At 42.7% G+C, this 14,743-nt stretch overlaps 1 protein-coding gene across 7 annotated transcripts in view; it reads right to left on the bottom strand.

The window, feature by feature from the left end:
* secisbp2l (SECIS binding protein 2-like) overlaps nt 1-14,743 on the bottom strand; it is a 195,633-nt gene that overhangs the window by 79,579 nt on the left and 101,311 nt on the right. For all 7 annotated transcript variants that reach the window (XR_011889084.1, XM_072278482.1, XM_072278483.1 and 4 more), the window contains one exon: nt 8,402-8,717. Coding sequence is in view for 6 of the 7 variants with exons in the window: in XM_072278482.1 (XP_072134583.1) it covers nt 8,402-8,717 (316 nt within the window). In the remaining variant the exon portion in view is untranslated. The remainder of the gene's footprint in view (nt 1-8,401; nt 8,718-14,743) is intronic.

Raw genomic sequence — 14,743 nt, 5'->3', positions numbered from 1 at the left:
CGTCAGGACTAACTGAAGGAAGAGTGAGTAAGGGATTTGAAAGTTGGAGGGGGAGGGGGAGATCCAAAATGATAGGAGAAGACAGGAGGGGGAGGGATAGAGCCAAGAGCTGGACAGGTGATAGGCAACTTTGATGTGTGTTGCTTGAATTTCCAGCATCTGCAGAATTCCTGTTGTTTGAGTATTGATAATGGCTGGGATCACTCATCTTGTAAAGACACTGTCCAGAAGGCAATGGCAAGCCACATCCAAGAAAAATTTTCCAAGAACAGTCATGGAAAAGACGCACGTTATACGACACGACACATAATGAACAAATGGCTCAAAAACAAGAGAAACTTCTATCTTTGTTTTGGTTTGGAGAGAGGATGAAGGTAAAAATGCAGGAATCATACAGAGTGATAGTGAGAACCCCATTAACAATAAAGGAAACAGGAATAAATCTTACACATTCTGGTATGGAAATCATCAGAGCAGATGCAATAGAGAAACTGCGAGTACGGAATCTGAAGAAGAATGAAGTTATGGTTGTGATAGCTTTGGAAGTTGTTGCGCTCAGGTTATTACCATATTCAAGACCAAGAGCACAAGAAAAAGGAAGCTCTGAGAGGGACAATGTGGAACAGCAGGGTGGAAATTAGTAAAAGGTCATGAAATGGAAGTTCAGATTCAGAATCAAGATGAATATCACTGCCATATATAGTGAAATTTATTGTTTTGCAGCAGCACATTGTAATACATAATAATGAAAACTATAAATCTCAAAAATCTTACTTAAGTAAGATACTGAGAGATAGGATTTATGAACACTTGGAGAGGTGTAATATGATTAGGAATAGTCAGCGTGGCTTTGTCAAAGGCAGGTCATGCCTTACGAGCCCGATTGAGTATTTGAGGATGTGACTGTTAGGCTACGTCTACACTCGACTGGATAATTTTGAAAACGCCGGTTTCGCGTAAAAACGACAGGCGTCCACACTAGGCTTTTTTGAAAATACCTCTGTCCACATTAGAAGAGATATTTGGGTGAATCTCCTCCTACTGGGCATGCGCAGGACACACAGAAAACAAGCGAAGAGGAAACGGTATACTTAGTGCATATTTGTCCAATTACAGACTAGAAAAACTTAAAAGGAAATTGCCAAATGAAAGACTTTGTGCATGTTTGTCCAGAAACATTTCCTACAGCCATAGTCTCTTCACCGATGAAAGGGACGACAGCTACAACTAAATGCAATAAGGCTTGTTACTGGGCAAAAGTGAAATTTGATGTTACCTCATTTGTTTGCCTTTACTTTTGCCATGTCTTTCTGTAGTATTTTGCTGTATTTAACATGTGCAATAAAATGAATTACTGGGCAAAAGTGACAATTGCATCTATTGAATGTTTGCACAAGCAATACATTGATAAAGCACCTTGTTAAATGTATAAAACATGTCTGCATCAGTGTTATCTTGTATTTCCATACAATGTTACATTAGGCTGTTTCACATCTATTGTCAGATATTGTTGTTGTGGTGTTGGAGGTTGCATTCAAGAAAACAAAGAAATGCCGCGGTGCCGCCACCATTTGTTCTGGCACATCATGACAGCGTTTACCTCCATTTACCCCGTACACACTACAACAGCCAAGCGGCGTTTTCAGATTTAAACACTCTAGAGAGCTTTTTAGAAAAGCTCCATTTTCGGGGGAGGAAAACCCCGTTTCAGTGTGGATGGAGGGTCAAAATGAAGAGAAAAAGCTTGGGTTATGGACTTACCTCGTCTCATGAGGATGTAGCCTTAGAGTGATTTTTGGGTTTAGGTCATTTACATTTAGTAAATGGCTTTGGCTACCAGTCTTCTGTTCCTTGATAATGTATTGTGGATATAATTGGAACAATGCTTTTCCTAAAAGCTGTGGATCCCAGTCCAGACGTTACTCGCCCTTTGTGTTTAGCAAATAAATATCGAACCAGCAGACATTGGGCCAGCAGACCTTCCCACCAAAAGCGGCTCAGTATGATGCCTGTTGTACCTTGTTTTGTCGAATAAAGAAGCTGCTTTGTATCTACCAATAACTCTCTGATGATTTCATTCATGCAACATTGATGAAAGTACAGCAGTAGATGTAGTGTATATGGATTTCAGCAAGACACCCTATGCAAGGCTTATTGAGAAAGTAAGGAGGCATGGGATCCCAGGGGACCTTGCTTTGTGGATTCAGAATTGGCTTGCCCTCAGAAGGCAAAGAGTGGTTGCGGACAGGTTATATTAACATGGAGGTCGGTAACCAACGGTGTGCCTCAGCGATCTGTTCTGGGACCCCTTCTCTTTGTGATTTTTATTATTGACCTGGATGAGAAAGTGGAGGAATGGGTTAGTAAGTTTGCTGATGACACAAAGGTTGGGGGTGTTGTGGATAGTGTGGAGGGCAGCAGGACATCAAGCAGATGCAAAACTGGGCTAAGAAGTGGCAGATGGCATTCAACCCAGCCAAGTGTGAGTGGTTCAGTTTGGTAGGTCAAATATGATGGCAGATATAGTATTAATGGTAAGACTCTTGGCAGTGTGGAGGATCAAAGGGATCTTGGGGTCTGAGTCCATAGGACACTCTAAGGTGCTGTGCAGGTTGACTCTATGGTTAAGAAGGAATACAGTCCATTGGCCTGTACTGTTCAGTACTGTTGCTACTCTCCCTAGGAGTGGGCATGGTGCAAAGATCGCAAGAGCACAATGCGCAATGTTGAAGGAGGTGAAAAAAGAACCCAAGGCTAACAGCCAAAGACCTGCAGAAATCTCTGGAACTTGCTGAAGTCTCTGCTCATGTGTCCATTATAAGAAAATCTGAATAAGAATGGTTTTCATGGAAGACTGCCACGGAGGAAACCACCACTCTTCAGGAAAAAAATACATTGCTGCAGATCAAGTTCACAAAAGACCACCTGGATGTGGCACAATGCTTCAGGGACAATGTTCTGTGGCCAGACAAGACAAAATTTGAACTTTTTTAGCAGAAATGCACGCTTGCTTGGAGGAAAAATGACACTGCCCACCAACACCAAAACCTCATCCTAAACGCGAAGCATGGTGGGAGCATCGTGGTTTAAAAAAATAAGAAAATTTGTGTTTTGGAATGGCCAAGTCAGAGTCCAGACCTTAACTCAATTGAGGTACTGTGGCATGACCTGAAGAGGGCTGCTCATGCAAGGTATCCCAGAAATATTAATGAACTGAAACTGTTTTGTATGGTGAATGTTCTAAAATTCCTCCTCACCATTGTGCAAGTCTGATCAGCAGCTATAGGAAATGTTTGGTGGAAGTTATTGCTGTGGAGGTTCTACCAGTTATTAAATATAAGGGTTCACATACTTTTTCCTGCCTGGGCAGTAAATGACTAAACAATGTGTTTAATAAAGAAATGAAAAGTACAATTGTTTGTGTGTTATAAGTTCGGCAGATTGTGTCTATATAGTATCTTCGATGAAGATCAGACCACATTTTATGAGTAACTAATGCAGGAAAAAAATTAGATTATTATAAGCTTTCTCGCAACTGTCTTTATAAATACAGAAAAATCAAATTAAATAAACAGTCCAAAAAGAGAAGGAAAATACTGAAATAGTGTTATTCAGTTCATTGTCCATTCAGAAATCTGATGGTGGAGGGGAAGGAGCAGTTTCTGGAATGTTGAGTGTGCGTCTTCAGGCTCCTGTATCTCCTCTTTCATGGTAGCAATGAGAAAAGGTCATGTCCTAGCTGATGGATGTCCTTAATTATGGATAATGTCATTTTGAGGCATTGCCTTTTGAAGATGTCCTTGATGCTGGGGAGGCTAGTGCCCCTGATGCAGCTTACTAAGTTTACAACCTGCTGCAGATTTTCCCATTCCTGTGCAGGGCACTCCCCCCCCCCCCCCATACCAGTTAAAATGCTCTCCACTGTACTCTTAAGAACAATTGGTATGTTTCCAAAAATACTAGCAAATTTCCATAAACTCCAAATGAAATATAGCTGCCATTGCGCCTTCTTTGTAACTGCATCAATATGTTGGGCCCAGGATAGATCTTCAGAGATGCTGACACCCAGGAACTTAAAACTGTTCACCCTTTCCACTGCAGATCCCTCTACTTCCCCTTCCTGAAGTCCACATCAATCCCCTGCATAGTCACTAACGTAGGAGAAAATGAAGGGTTCCTGAAATGGTTATGTATTGTGTCCAATAAAGAGCAGCCATAGCTTGGTCTATAAAATTTATCACAACTACACCAGTGGCTTGGAAAAATTGAGTGTTGAAGTTATTCAATATATGAATGTTTTTAGCCAGAGTGGCAGTGGAGGAGAACAAGCCAGTGAAGTAATGAAGGTCATAGTGTAGGATGGCCGTATAAAGGGACTGGACGTCCAAGGTGAGGGTGTGTGGTTGGGGCGAGACTGGAAACTGTCAGAAGCAGAAGACATCAGCGATATCATGGTTCTCAGTGCAAAGGTACTGGAGGAAAGGAGGTATAAGTCAAGAGAGGAACAAACAAGTCATACAATGGTGCTAGAAAATTTGTGAACCCTGAAGAATATTCTCTATTTCCACATAAATATGAAGTAAAATATAATCAGATCCTCATGTACTAAAACTACATAAAGAGAACCTAATTAAATAAATAACATAAAAAACATTATATTTGTTCATTTATTTGAGATAAATGATCCAATATTACATGTATTTGTTGGAAAAGGTATGTGAACCTTTGGAGTAATGCCTTCTACAAAAGCAGTTTGGAGTCAGGTGTTCCAATCAATGAGATGAGATTGGAGGTGAGGGTTGTACATATACCCTGCCCTATAAAAAACACACACAAGGTCAGGTTATCTATTGTGACAGTGGGAAAGTATGTATAGAACCAGAGGAAATAGCAGAGATACTTAATACTTTACTTCAGTATTCACTATGGAAAAGGACCTTGGTGATTGTAGTGATGACTTGCAGCAGACTGAAAAGCTTGAGCTTTAAGAAAGAGGATGTGCTGGAGCTTTTGGAAAGCATCAAGTTGGATAAGTCGCCGGGACCGGATGAGATGTACCCCAGGCTAATGTGGGAGGCAAGGGAGGAGATTGCTGAGCCTCTGGCAATGATCAATGGGGACGGGAGAGGTTCCGGAGGATTGGAGGGTTGCAGATATTGTTCCATTATTCCAGAAAGGGAGTAGAGATAGCCCAAGAAATTATAGACCAGTAAATCTTACCTCAGTAAGTTGATGGAGAAGATCCTGAGAGTCAGGATTTATGAACACTTAGAGAGGTATAATATGATTAGGAATAGTCAGCATAGCTTTGTCAAGGGCAGGTCGTGCCTTACGAGCCTGAATGAATTTTCTGAGGACAGGACTAAACACATTGATGAAGAAAGAGCAGTAGATGTAGTGTATATGGATTTCAGCAAGGCATTTGATAAGGTACTCCATGCAAGGCTTAGTGAGAAGGTAAGGAGGCATGGGATCCAAGGGAACATTGCTTTGTGGATCCAGAACTGGCTTGCCCACAGAAGGCAAAGAGTGGTTGTAGACAGGTCATATTCTGCATGGAGGTCGGTCACCAATGGAGTGCATCATAGATCTGTTCTGGGACCCTTACTCTTCGTGATTTTTATAAATGACCTGGATGAGGAAGTGGAGGGATGGGTTAGTAAGTTTGCTGATGACACAAAGGTTGGAGGTGTTGTGGATAGTGTGGAGGGCTGTCAGAGGTTACAGTGGGACACTGATAGGATGCAAAACTGGGCTGAGAAGTGGCAGATGGAGCTCAACCCAGATAAGTGTGAGGTGGTTCATTTTGGGAGGTCAAATATGATGGCAGAATATAGTATTAATGGTAAGACTCTTGGCAGTGTGGAGGATCAGAGGGATCTTGGGGTCCGAGTCCATAGGACACTCAAAGCAGCTGCGCAGGTTGATTCTGTGGTTAAGAAGGTGTACCGTGTATTGGTCTTCATCGGTCCTGGAATTGAATTTAGAAGCCGAAAGGTAATGTTGCAGCTATATAGGACCCTGGCCAGACCCCACTTGGAGTACTGTGCTCAGTTCTGGTCGCCTCACTACAGGAAGGATGTAGAAGCCATAGAAAGGGTGCAGAGGAGATTTACAAGGATGTTGCCTGGATTGGGGAGCATGCCTTAGGAGAATAGATTGCGCGAACTTGGCCTTTTCTCCTTGGAGCGACGGAGGATGACAGGTGACCTGATAGCGGTGTATAAGATGATGAGAGGCATTGATCATGTGGATAGTCAGAGGCTTTTTCCCAGGGCTGAAACGGTTCCCACAAGAGGACACAGGTTTAAGGTGCTGGGGAATAGGTACGGAAGAGATGTCAGGGGTAGGTTTTTTACTCAGTGAGTGGTTAGTGCATGGAATAGGCTGCCGGCAACGGTGGTGGAGGCGGATACGATAGGGTCTTTTAAGAGACATGGAGCTTAGTAAAATAGAGGGCTATAGGTAAACCTAGTAATTCCTACGGTAGGGACATGTTCGGCACAACTTTGTGGGCCGAAGGGCCTGTATTATGCTGTAGGTTTTCTATGTTTCTATATTATTGACAGAGCCTGCTCTTCTCAAGAAAAATCTGTTTATATGCACCGTGCCTTGATCAAAACAACTTTCAGACGGCCTAAGAAGAATTGTAGAGATGCATGAAGCTGGAAGCTACAGAAGCATTTCTAAAGACCTGAGTTTTCATCCGTCCACAATAACAGAAATCGTCAACAAATAAGAAATATTCAGTACTGTTGCTATTCTCCCTAGGAGTGGACATTCTGCAAAGATCACACCAAGAGCACAACATGCAATGCTGAAGGAGGTGCAAAAGACAAATCTCTTGAATATCTGAAGTCTTTGCTCATGTGTAAGAAAAATACTGAACAATAATGGAGCTCATGGAAGGACACTACACAGGATATTACTGGTCTCCAAAAAAAAACATTGATGCACGTCTCAAGTTTGTAAAGACCATCTGCATATTCGCAATGCTTCTGGGACAATGGTCAGTGGACAGATGAGACAAAAGTTGAAATTTTTGGCAGAAATGCACACTGCTATGTTTGGAGGAAAATGGTTACTGCACACCAACATCAAAATCTCATCCCAATCGTGAAATATGGCTTTGAGTCGCTTTGCTACCTTAAGACCTGGACAGCTTGCAATTGTTGAGGGAATAATGAATTCAAAATTGTATCAAGACATTTTACAGGAGAATGTCAGGCTAGCAGTCCATCACCTGAAGCTTAATAGAAGTCAGATAATGCAACAACCAATGATCTGAAAGACAAGAGTAAATCAACAACAGAATGGTTTAAAAAGAAGAAAATTCATGTTTTGGAATGGCCCAGTCAAAGTTTTGACCTCAATCCTATAGAAATGTTGTGGAAGGACCTGAAGCAAGCAGTTCATGCAAGGAAGCCCACCTACACCCCAGACAGAGTTGAACCAGTTTTGTAAGGAGAAATGACCTAAAATCCCTCCAAGCTGATGTGCAGGACTGATCAACAGCTACCGGAAACGTTTGGTTGAAGTTATTGCTATGCAAGGGGGTCACACCAGTAACTGAAACCAAAAGTTCACTTATTTTTTCCAACAAATATATGTGACATTGGATAATCCTTCCTCAATAAATAAATGGACAAGTGTAATGGTTTTGTTATTTAATTGAGTTCTCTTTTTCTAGTTTTAGGACGTGTTAAGATCTGATCACATTTTACATCATATTTATGCAGAAATAAGAGAAAATTCTTCAGGGTTCACAAACTTTCTCGCACCACTGTTGCTTTGAACCCAGAGAGGAAACGTTTTTATTGAAGCACTGAATAAAGCAAAAGCTGAAATCATCAGGGCAGCTTCAGAGATGGAATGAACTAGTATTGACAGAAGACAGTGGTACTGAGATGAACAAAGGTCTCCACAAATACGCCTGTACCTTTGTGTTAATTTCTTTTTTTTCCCATTTTCCCCCATAACAATTGTTTAAAACTTTGCCAGTTACCTAGACAACTCATTTCAACATGATCCCTCCATTCTCTCCAGCCCTCTCCCTCCCTGCAATTTAGTTTCTTTGTTTTTCAGTCCACCATGTACGAATGTCATTTCTGTTCATCTCTCCATAGTTAGTGCCTTATCTGCAGTGTTTCCAGCACTTACTGAATTTTTGGAGATTTCTAGCACCTGGGATATTTCCCTCCTCCAGAGAGGTGCATTACTCCAGATACAGTGCTTGGTTATACAAGTCAACAATAACAAGATCCTCAAAACATTTTGTCACAACATGTCTTTCAACAAAGAAATCAAATCTTTTAGAATAAACCCACATTATTTTCAAATGGATCAATTAATATGATTAAGACTCAGTAAATATTAAAAGCTTCATGTTGCACATCCCTACCTTTGGCAAAGACCCTCTGTTGACTCTGTTTCTTTGAGTTGTAGTTGGACAGACAGGTCCAGCAGGAACAGATCTTTCACTACATTCAGATACTGAATTCACCATACTGGTTGGCTGGAATGATGCCGCATACGGAGTTGGAAAAGGATAAAACCCCATCATTGGTGTACATGGTGCAGGCATGAACTGATAGTAAGCATAATCCGTAGAAACAGGAGGTTGTGGAGTTGGCAATATTGGATAAGCAAAGTATGATCCCGTTGAGCTTGGATTTGCTTGAGGCCATCGAATATCACCGTTATACACAGGCAATTGCCTGTCAAAAAAAAACATTAAAAGTTTATAAGTATGTGAGAAGACTTCTCCAATCAGCCCACCCCACTTCTGCCTAATGTCCAGTGAATTGTTTCAGCAAGGTATATAGTTTTACAATAACTTCATGAAACTACAATTTTCTAAACAGCTATCAGTTCATCCCCAAGTGCAAGACCAGTACAGTTGCTGCCTCAAAAGCTCTAGTAATTTGGGTTAAGCACCAACCTCCCTGTGACTGTATGGATTCCTGTTATGTTCATTTCCTACTGCTCCAGTTTCCATTCACATGAAGAACAAACAAACTGGAAAGTTAAGTGGCCACAGTAAATTGCCCCGTGTGTAAATCAATGATAACAGGTGGTGAGTAGGACTATGAGAATAGCACTTCCGAATGTCACAGTACAGAAACAAGTCCATCACACCAACCACTGGAGGCCTATCACTATTAATCCCATCCTAATATTGACGGCCGGCTGGTGGCGTAGTGGCATCAGCGCTGGACTTTGGGGCGGAAAATCCCGAGTTCAAATTACGCGCCGCCTGGCACGTAATTAATTAGCTTGTTTATTTCGGCTGTTTTTCTTAAAGATGTGCTGGGTGCGTTCAGACTACCACTGCATTCTTCGCGGCACTGTATCAGTCTGCGGACCGGAGGTTGGGGACCACTGCTCTAGTTTTATTTGCCTTTAATAAGGGGAAATCTTTGCTGCACTCTATGCTTTTGAACTTCACACGATAAACACATCCCCTCTTTACCACAATCGCTCTAGGGAGAACAGACATACTCCCCAGTCTCTCACCATAACTGAATTGCCCCAACCCAGGCAACATCCTGGTGAATTTCTTCTCTACATATCCTTCCTCAAGTGTGAAAACCAGAAATGTGGTCAGTACTCCAGCTGAGATCTAACCAAGGCAAGATTAGTAAAAAAAAACAAAATGGTGATTGTGGTTGCCATGAACTCACTGGGTATTAGGGCCTATTTCCTTGTGGTAATGAGGATGATTTCTCTATTCTTTCTTATTCTCTTATCCAAACTAAAAGTGGGGTGGGGGGGGGGTACCTAAAATCAGAGCACCTTCGCTTTTAGCTTGCCTACGTAAGGTAATCAATGACTTGTTGCATTTCATCGGTCAGATCCAGATGTTGCACAGCTCAAACATGTCACTACCACATAATGATGCTTCAACTTTTAAGTAACTCCAATTATGCTCTAAGTCACCTATTCTTCATTCCAATTGCTCCCTTAATTGCTACTCTTGAAGGAGGTTGTTATACAGACCAGCTTTGGAGTTTTAACAAAATTCACGAGCCTACCACTAACCTACAGTCCACTTCAATTCAATAAGGAACAATTGGAACACACTAATGCCACCTTCTTCACGGAAAATACAGGTGGGTGATATCCTGCAGTCTATGGGAACTGGAAGTATTAAGTATTAGATTCTGAGGTTATAGAAAAATGCAACACAGAAACAGGACCCCTCAGCTCATTGAGTCCACACCACACTTCTGCATTAAAACACTGCAAATGCAATGTTAGCATTAATTTCAAGAGGAATAGAACACAAAAACAAGGAGATAATGCTGTGCTTTAATAAAACACTAGTCAGGTCACATTTGGAGTATTATCAACATTTTGGGCTCCATATTTCACAAAGCATTTGTTGTCATTGGGAAGCCCAGAGGAGGTTCACGAGGATGATTCTGGGAATGAAGAGGTCAACACATGAGGAGCGTTTGGCAGCTTTGGGCTTGTGCTCATAGAACATGGAAATCTAGGGCACATTACAGGCCCTTCGGCCCACAATGTTGTGCCAGCCACATAATCTACACCAGAAACTACCTAGAATTTCCCTACCGCATAGCCCCCGATTTTTCAAAGCTCCATTTCTCTTAAAAGACCCTGTTGTTTCCACCTCTACCACTGTCACTGAAAGTGTATTCCACACACTCACCACTCTGAGTGAAAAATCTTACCTCTGACACCGCCCCCCCCCCCCCCGTATCTACTTCCAAGCGCCTTAAAACTATCCCCCTCATGTTAGCCATTTCAGCCTGGGAAAAAGCCTGTGGCTATCCACACGATCAATGCCTTTCATCATCTCATACACCTCTATCAAGTCACCTCTCATCTTACGTCGCTCCAAGGAGAAAAGGCCAAGTTCACTCAACCTATTCTCACGAGGCATGCTCTCCAGTCCAGGCAACACCTTTGTAAAACTCCTCTGCATGCTCCCTACAGTATCCACATCCTTCCTGTACTGAGGTGACTAGAACTGGACAAAGTACTCCAAGTGGGGTCTAACTAAGGTCTTGTATAGCTGTGATACTACCTCACAGCTCTTCAACTCAATCCTATGGATGATGAATGCCAACACATCATATACCTTCTGAAGAACACTGTCAACCTGTACAGCAGCTTTGAGTGTCCTATGGACATGGACCTCAAGATATTGCTGATCCTCCACACAGCCAAGAGCCTTATATTATATTCTATCTTTAAATCTGACCTACCAAAATGAACCTCTTCACACTTATCTGGGTTGAACTCCATCTGCCACCTCTTCAGCCCAGTTTTTATTTTTATATTTATACATACACACATACACACGTCAGAATGCTCTTCACTGACTTTAGTTCGGCATTCAATACTGTGATCCCTGCCAAGCTGATCGCCAAACTTCACCAGCTTGGTATCAGCTCATTCCTCTGCAATTGGACCTTGGACTTTCTGACTAACAGACCCCAATCAGTTAAGTTAGACAACCTCTCCTCCTCCACTCTCAACCTGAACACCGGCATGCCTCAAGGCTGCGTGCTGAGCCATCTTCTGTACTCCCTTTTTACCTATGACTGCGCTCCTGTACATGGTTCTAACTCCATAATCAAGTTCGCAGACGACACCACGGTGGTTGGCCTGATCAGAGGGGATGACGAGACGGCCGACAGGGACGAGGTCCAGCACCTGGCTGCATGGTATCCCGACGACAACCTGGCCCTTAACACCCAGAAGACCAAGGAGATCATTGTGGACTTCAGGCATGCTAGGAGTCACACTCACGTCCCCATCTACATCAATAGCACTGTAGTGGAATGTGTATCAAGCTTCAAATTCCTTGATGTCCACATTTCCGAGGATCTCACCTGGTCCCTGAACTCCTCCACCCTGATCAAAAAGGGGCAACAGCGGAGCATCAAGAAAGCTCACCTCTGTCCCAGGATACTGACAGACTTTTACCGTTGTACCATTCAGAGCATACTCACCAACTGCATTTCACTGTGGTATGGCAACCGTCCTGTATCCGACTGCAAAGCACTCCAGCGTGTGGTGAAAACTGTCCAGCGGATTATCAGCACCCAACTGCCCACCATTGAGAACATCTACCATAAACGCTGCCTGGGCAGGGCGAAAAGCATGATCAAGGATGCATCTCACCCTAACCATGGACTTTTTACTCTCCTCCCATCCGGTAGACACAACAGCAGCCTCCGCACCAGCAGGCACAGGAAGAGCAGTATTGCACCCATATTGTATTCACTCAGTACTTTTATATTTGTGTGCTGTAGCACTTACTTTTTATTCGCAGGTATTTTGTAAATAACACTATTCTTTGCATTTCTGGTTAGATGCTAACTGCATTTCATTGGCTTTGTATCTGTACTTGGCAAAATGACAAAGTTCAATCTAATCTAATTATACACATATGTGCTCGCACACAACATACGTATATATAACATACATATATACATACATATACACACACACACACACAGTGGCATGCAAAAGTTTGGGCACCCCAAGAGATTTGAGTTCTCAGATAACTTTTACCAAGGTCTCAGACCTTAATTAGCTTGTTAGGGTATGGCTTGTTCACAATCATCATTAGGAAAGGCCAGGTGATGCAAATTTCAAATCTTTATAAATACCCTGACTCCTCAAACCTTGCCCCAACAATCAGCAGCCATGGGCTCCTCTAAGCAGCTGCCTAGCACTCTGAAAATAAAATAAATGATGCCCACAAAGCAGGAGAAGGCTATAAGAAAATAGCAAAGCATTTTCAGGTAGCTGTTTCCTCAGTTTGTAATGTAATTAAGAAATGGCAGATAACAGGAAAAGTGGAGGTCAAGTTGAGGTCTGGAAGACCAAGAAAACTTTCCAAGAGAACTGCTCATAGGATTGCTAGAAAGGCAAATCAAAACCCCCGTTTGACTGCAAAAGACCTTCAAGAAGACTTAGCAGATTCTGGAGTGGTGGTGCACTGTTCTACTGTGCAGCGACACCTGCACAAATATGACCTTCATGGAAGAGTCACCAGAAGAAAGCCTTTCCTGCGACCTCACATCAAAATCAGCGTCAGAAGTTTCCAAAGGAACATCTAAACAAGCCTGATGTATCTTGGAAACTGATGAAGTTAAAATAGAACTTTCTGGCCGCAATGAGCAAAGGTACATTTGGAGAAAAAAGGGTGCAGAATCTCATGAAAAGAGCACCTCTCCAACTGTTAAGCACAGGGGTGGATCGATCATGCTTTGGGCTCGTGTTGCAGCCAGTGGCACAGGGAACATTTCACTGGTAGAGGGAAGAATGATTTCAATTAAATACCAGCAAATTCTGGAAGCAAACATCACACCATCTGTAAAAAAGCTGAAGATGAAAAGAGAATGGATTCTACAACAGGATAATGATCCTAAACACACCTTAAAATCCACAATGGACTACCTCAAGAGGCGCAAGCTGAAGCTTTTGCCATGGCCCTCACAGTCCCCCGACTAAACATCATCGAAAATCTGTGGATAGACCTCAAAACAGCAGTGCATGCAAGACAGCCCAAGAATCTCACAGAACTAGAAGCCTTTTGCAAAGAAGAATGGGCAAAAATCCCCTAAACAAGAATTGAAAGACTTTTAGCTGGCTACAGAAAGCGTTTACAAGCTGTGATACTTGCCAAAGGGGATGTTACTAAGTACTGACCATGCAGGGTGCCCAAACATTTGCTTCAGGCCCTTTTCCTTTTTCGTTATTTTGAAACTGTAAAAGATATAAATAAAAAAGTAATATTGCTTAAAATATTAAAGAAATGTGTCATCTTTAACTTCATGCCTTTCGGAAATCAGATCATCTTTTACTTGCTTAGCTATTCACAGTGTGACGAGAATACACATAAAATTAAGATGTTTGCTGGCCTGGCTGGCATCAGCAGTTGGGCTGCCACCTGTCCTCAGGGGAAGGAGAAATAAAGAACAATGAAGCAGCATCTGGAGATGTGTAATGAAGGGATGGGAGAGAGAGCTGTCTGGAGCGGCTCCCCCTTTGAACCCCGAACTGTTTGAAGTGATGGACAGGCGATACCCCAACAGGGGGATAAAAAGGGACAGGTTCGCTAAGGCAGGACACACACGACACCCGAGGTAACGAGACCCTGGAAGCGGTGCGCCTCTCACGAGTCGGTGGGAGGTACCAGACCTTAAACGCACAGGGTGGAAAGGTACAATCAGCGGGAACCCGGTGTGTGTCCACCCTCGCTTGGGTGCCAGGTTCACTGCAGAGGATCGACCGCATCTGGAGGAGGGATCACAGTCAGTGACCTCAGGTGACATCACAAAAGACCCGCCCAGAAAGCTGCTTGTGAGCAATATCGCCGGTGAGTGGAAGCCATTTCTGAATGATCAGTCGTTCCCGTTCTCTCTCTCTCTCTCCCCCTCCCCCCACGTTGTCCATTGCCATGGCAACGATTACTGCGAACTGAACTACTAAATTGGACTGAACTTTGTGTCACTTTGAAATTGGTCATTTACCCCTAGACAACGATAGAGCTTGATTGGTGCTGTTATCGTAATTCTGTGCACATGTGTGTTTATCATTGCTGAACTGTTGCATTTATTATCCTTTCGATTACTGTGTTGCTTGTTTCTTTAATAAAACTTTCTTAGTTCTAGTAATCCAGACTCCAACTGAGTGATCCATTTCTGCTGGTTTAGCAACCCAGTTACGGGGTACGTAACAACAGTAACAGAAATTTTGA

The sequence above is a fragment of the Mobula birostris genome, chromosome 14 (assembly GCF_030028105.1).
Source record: "Mobula birostris isolate sMobBir1 chromosome 14, sMobBir1.hap1, whole genome shotgun sequence".
Taxonomy (NCBI): Eukaryota; Metazoa; Chordata; class Chondrichthyes; order Myliobatiformes; family Myliobatidae; genus Mobula; species Mobula birostris.
This window is presented reverse-complemented; position numbering and strand designations above follow the sequence as displayed.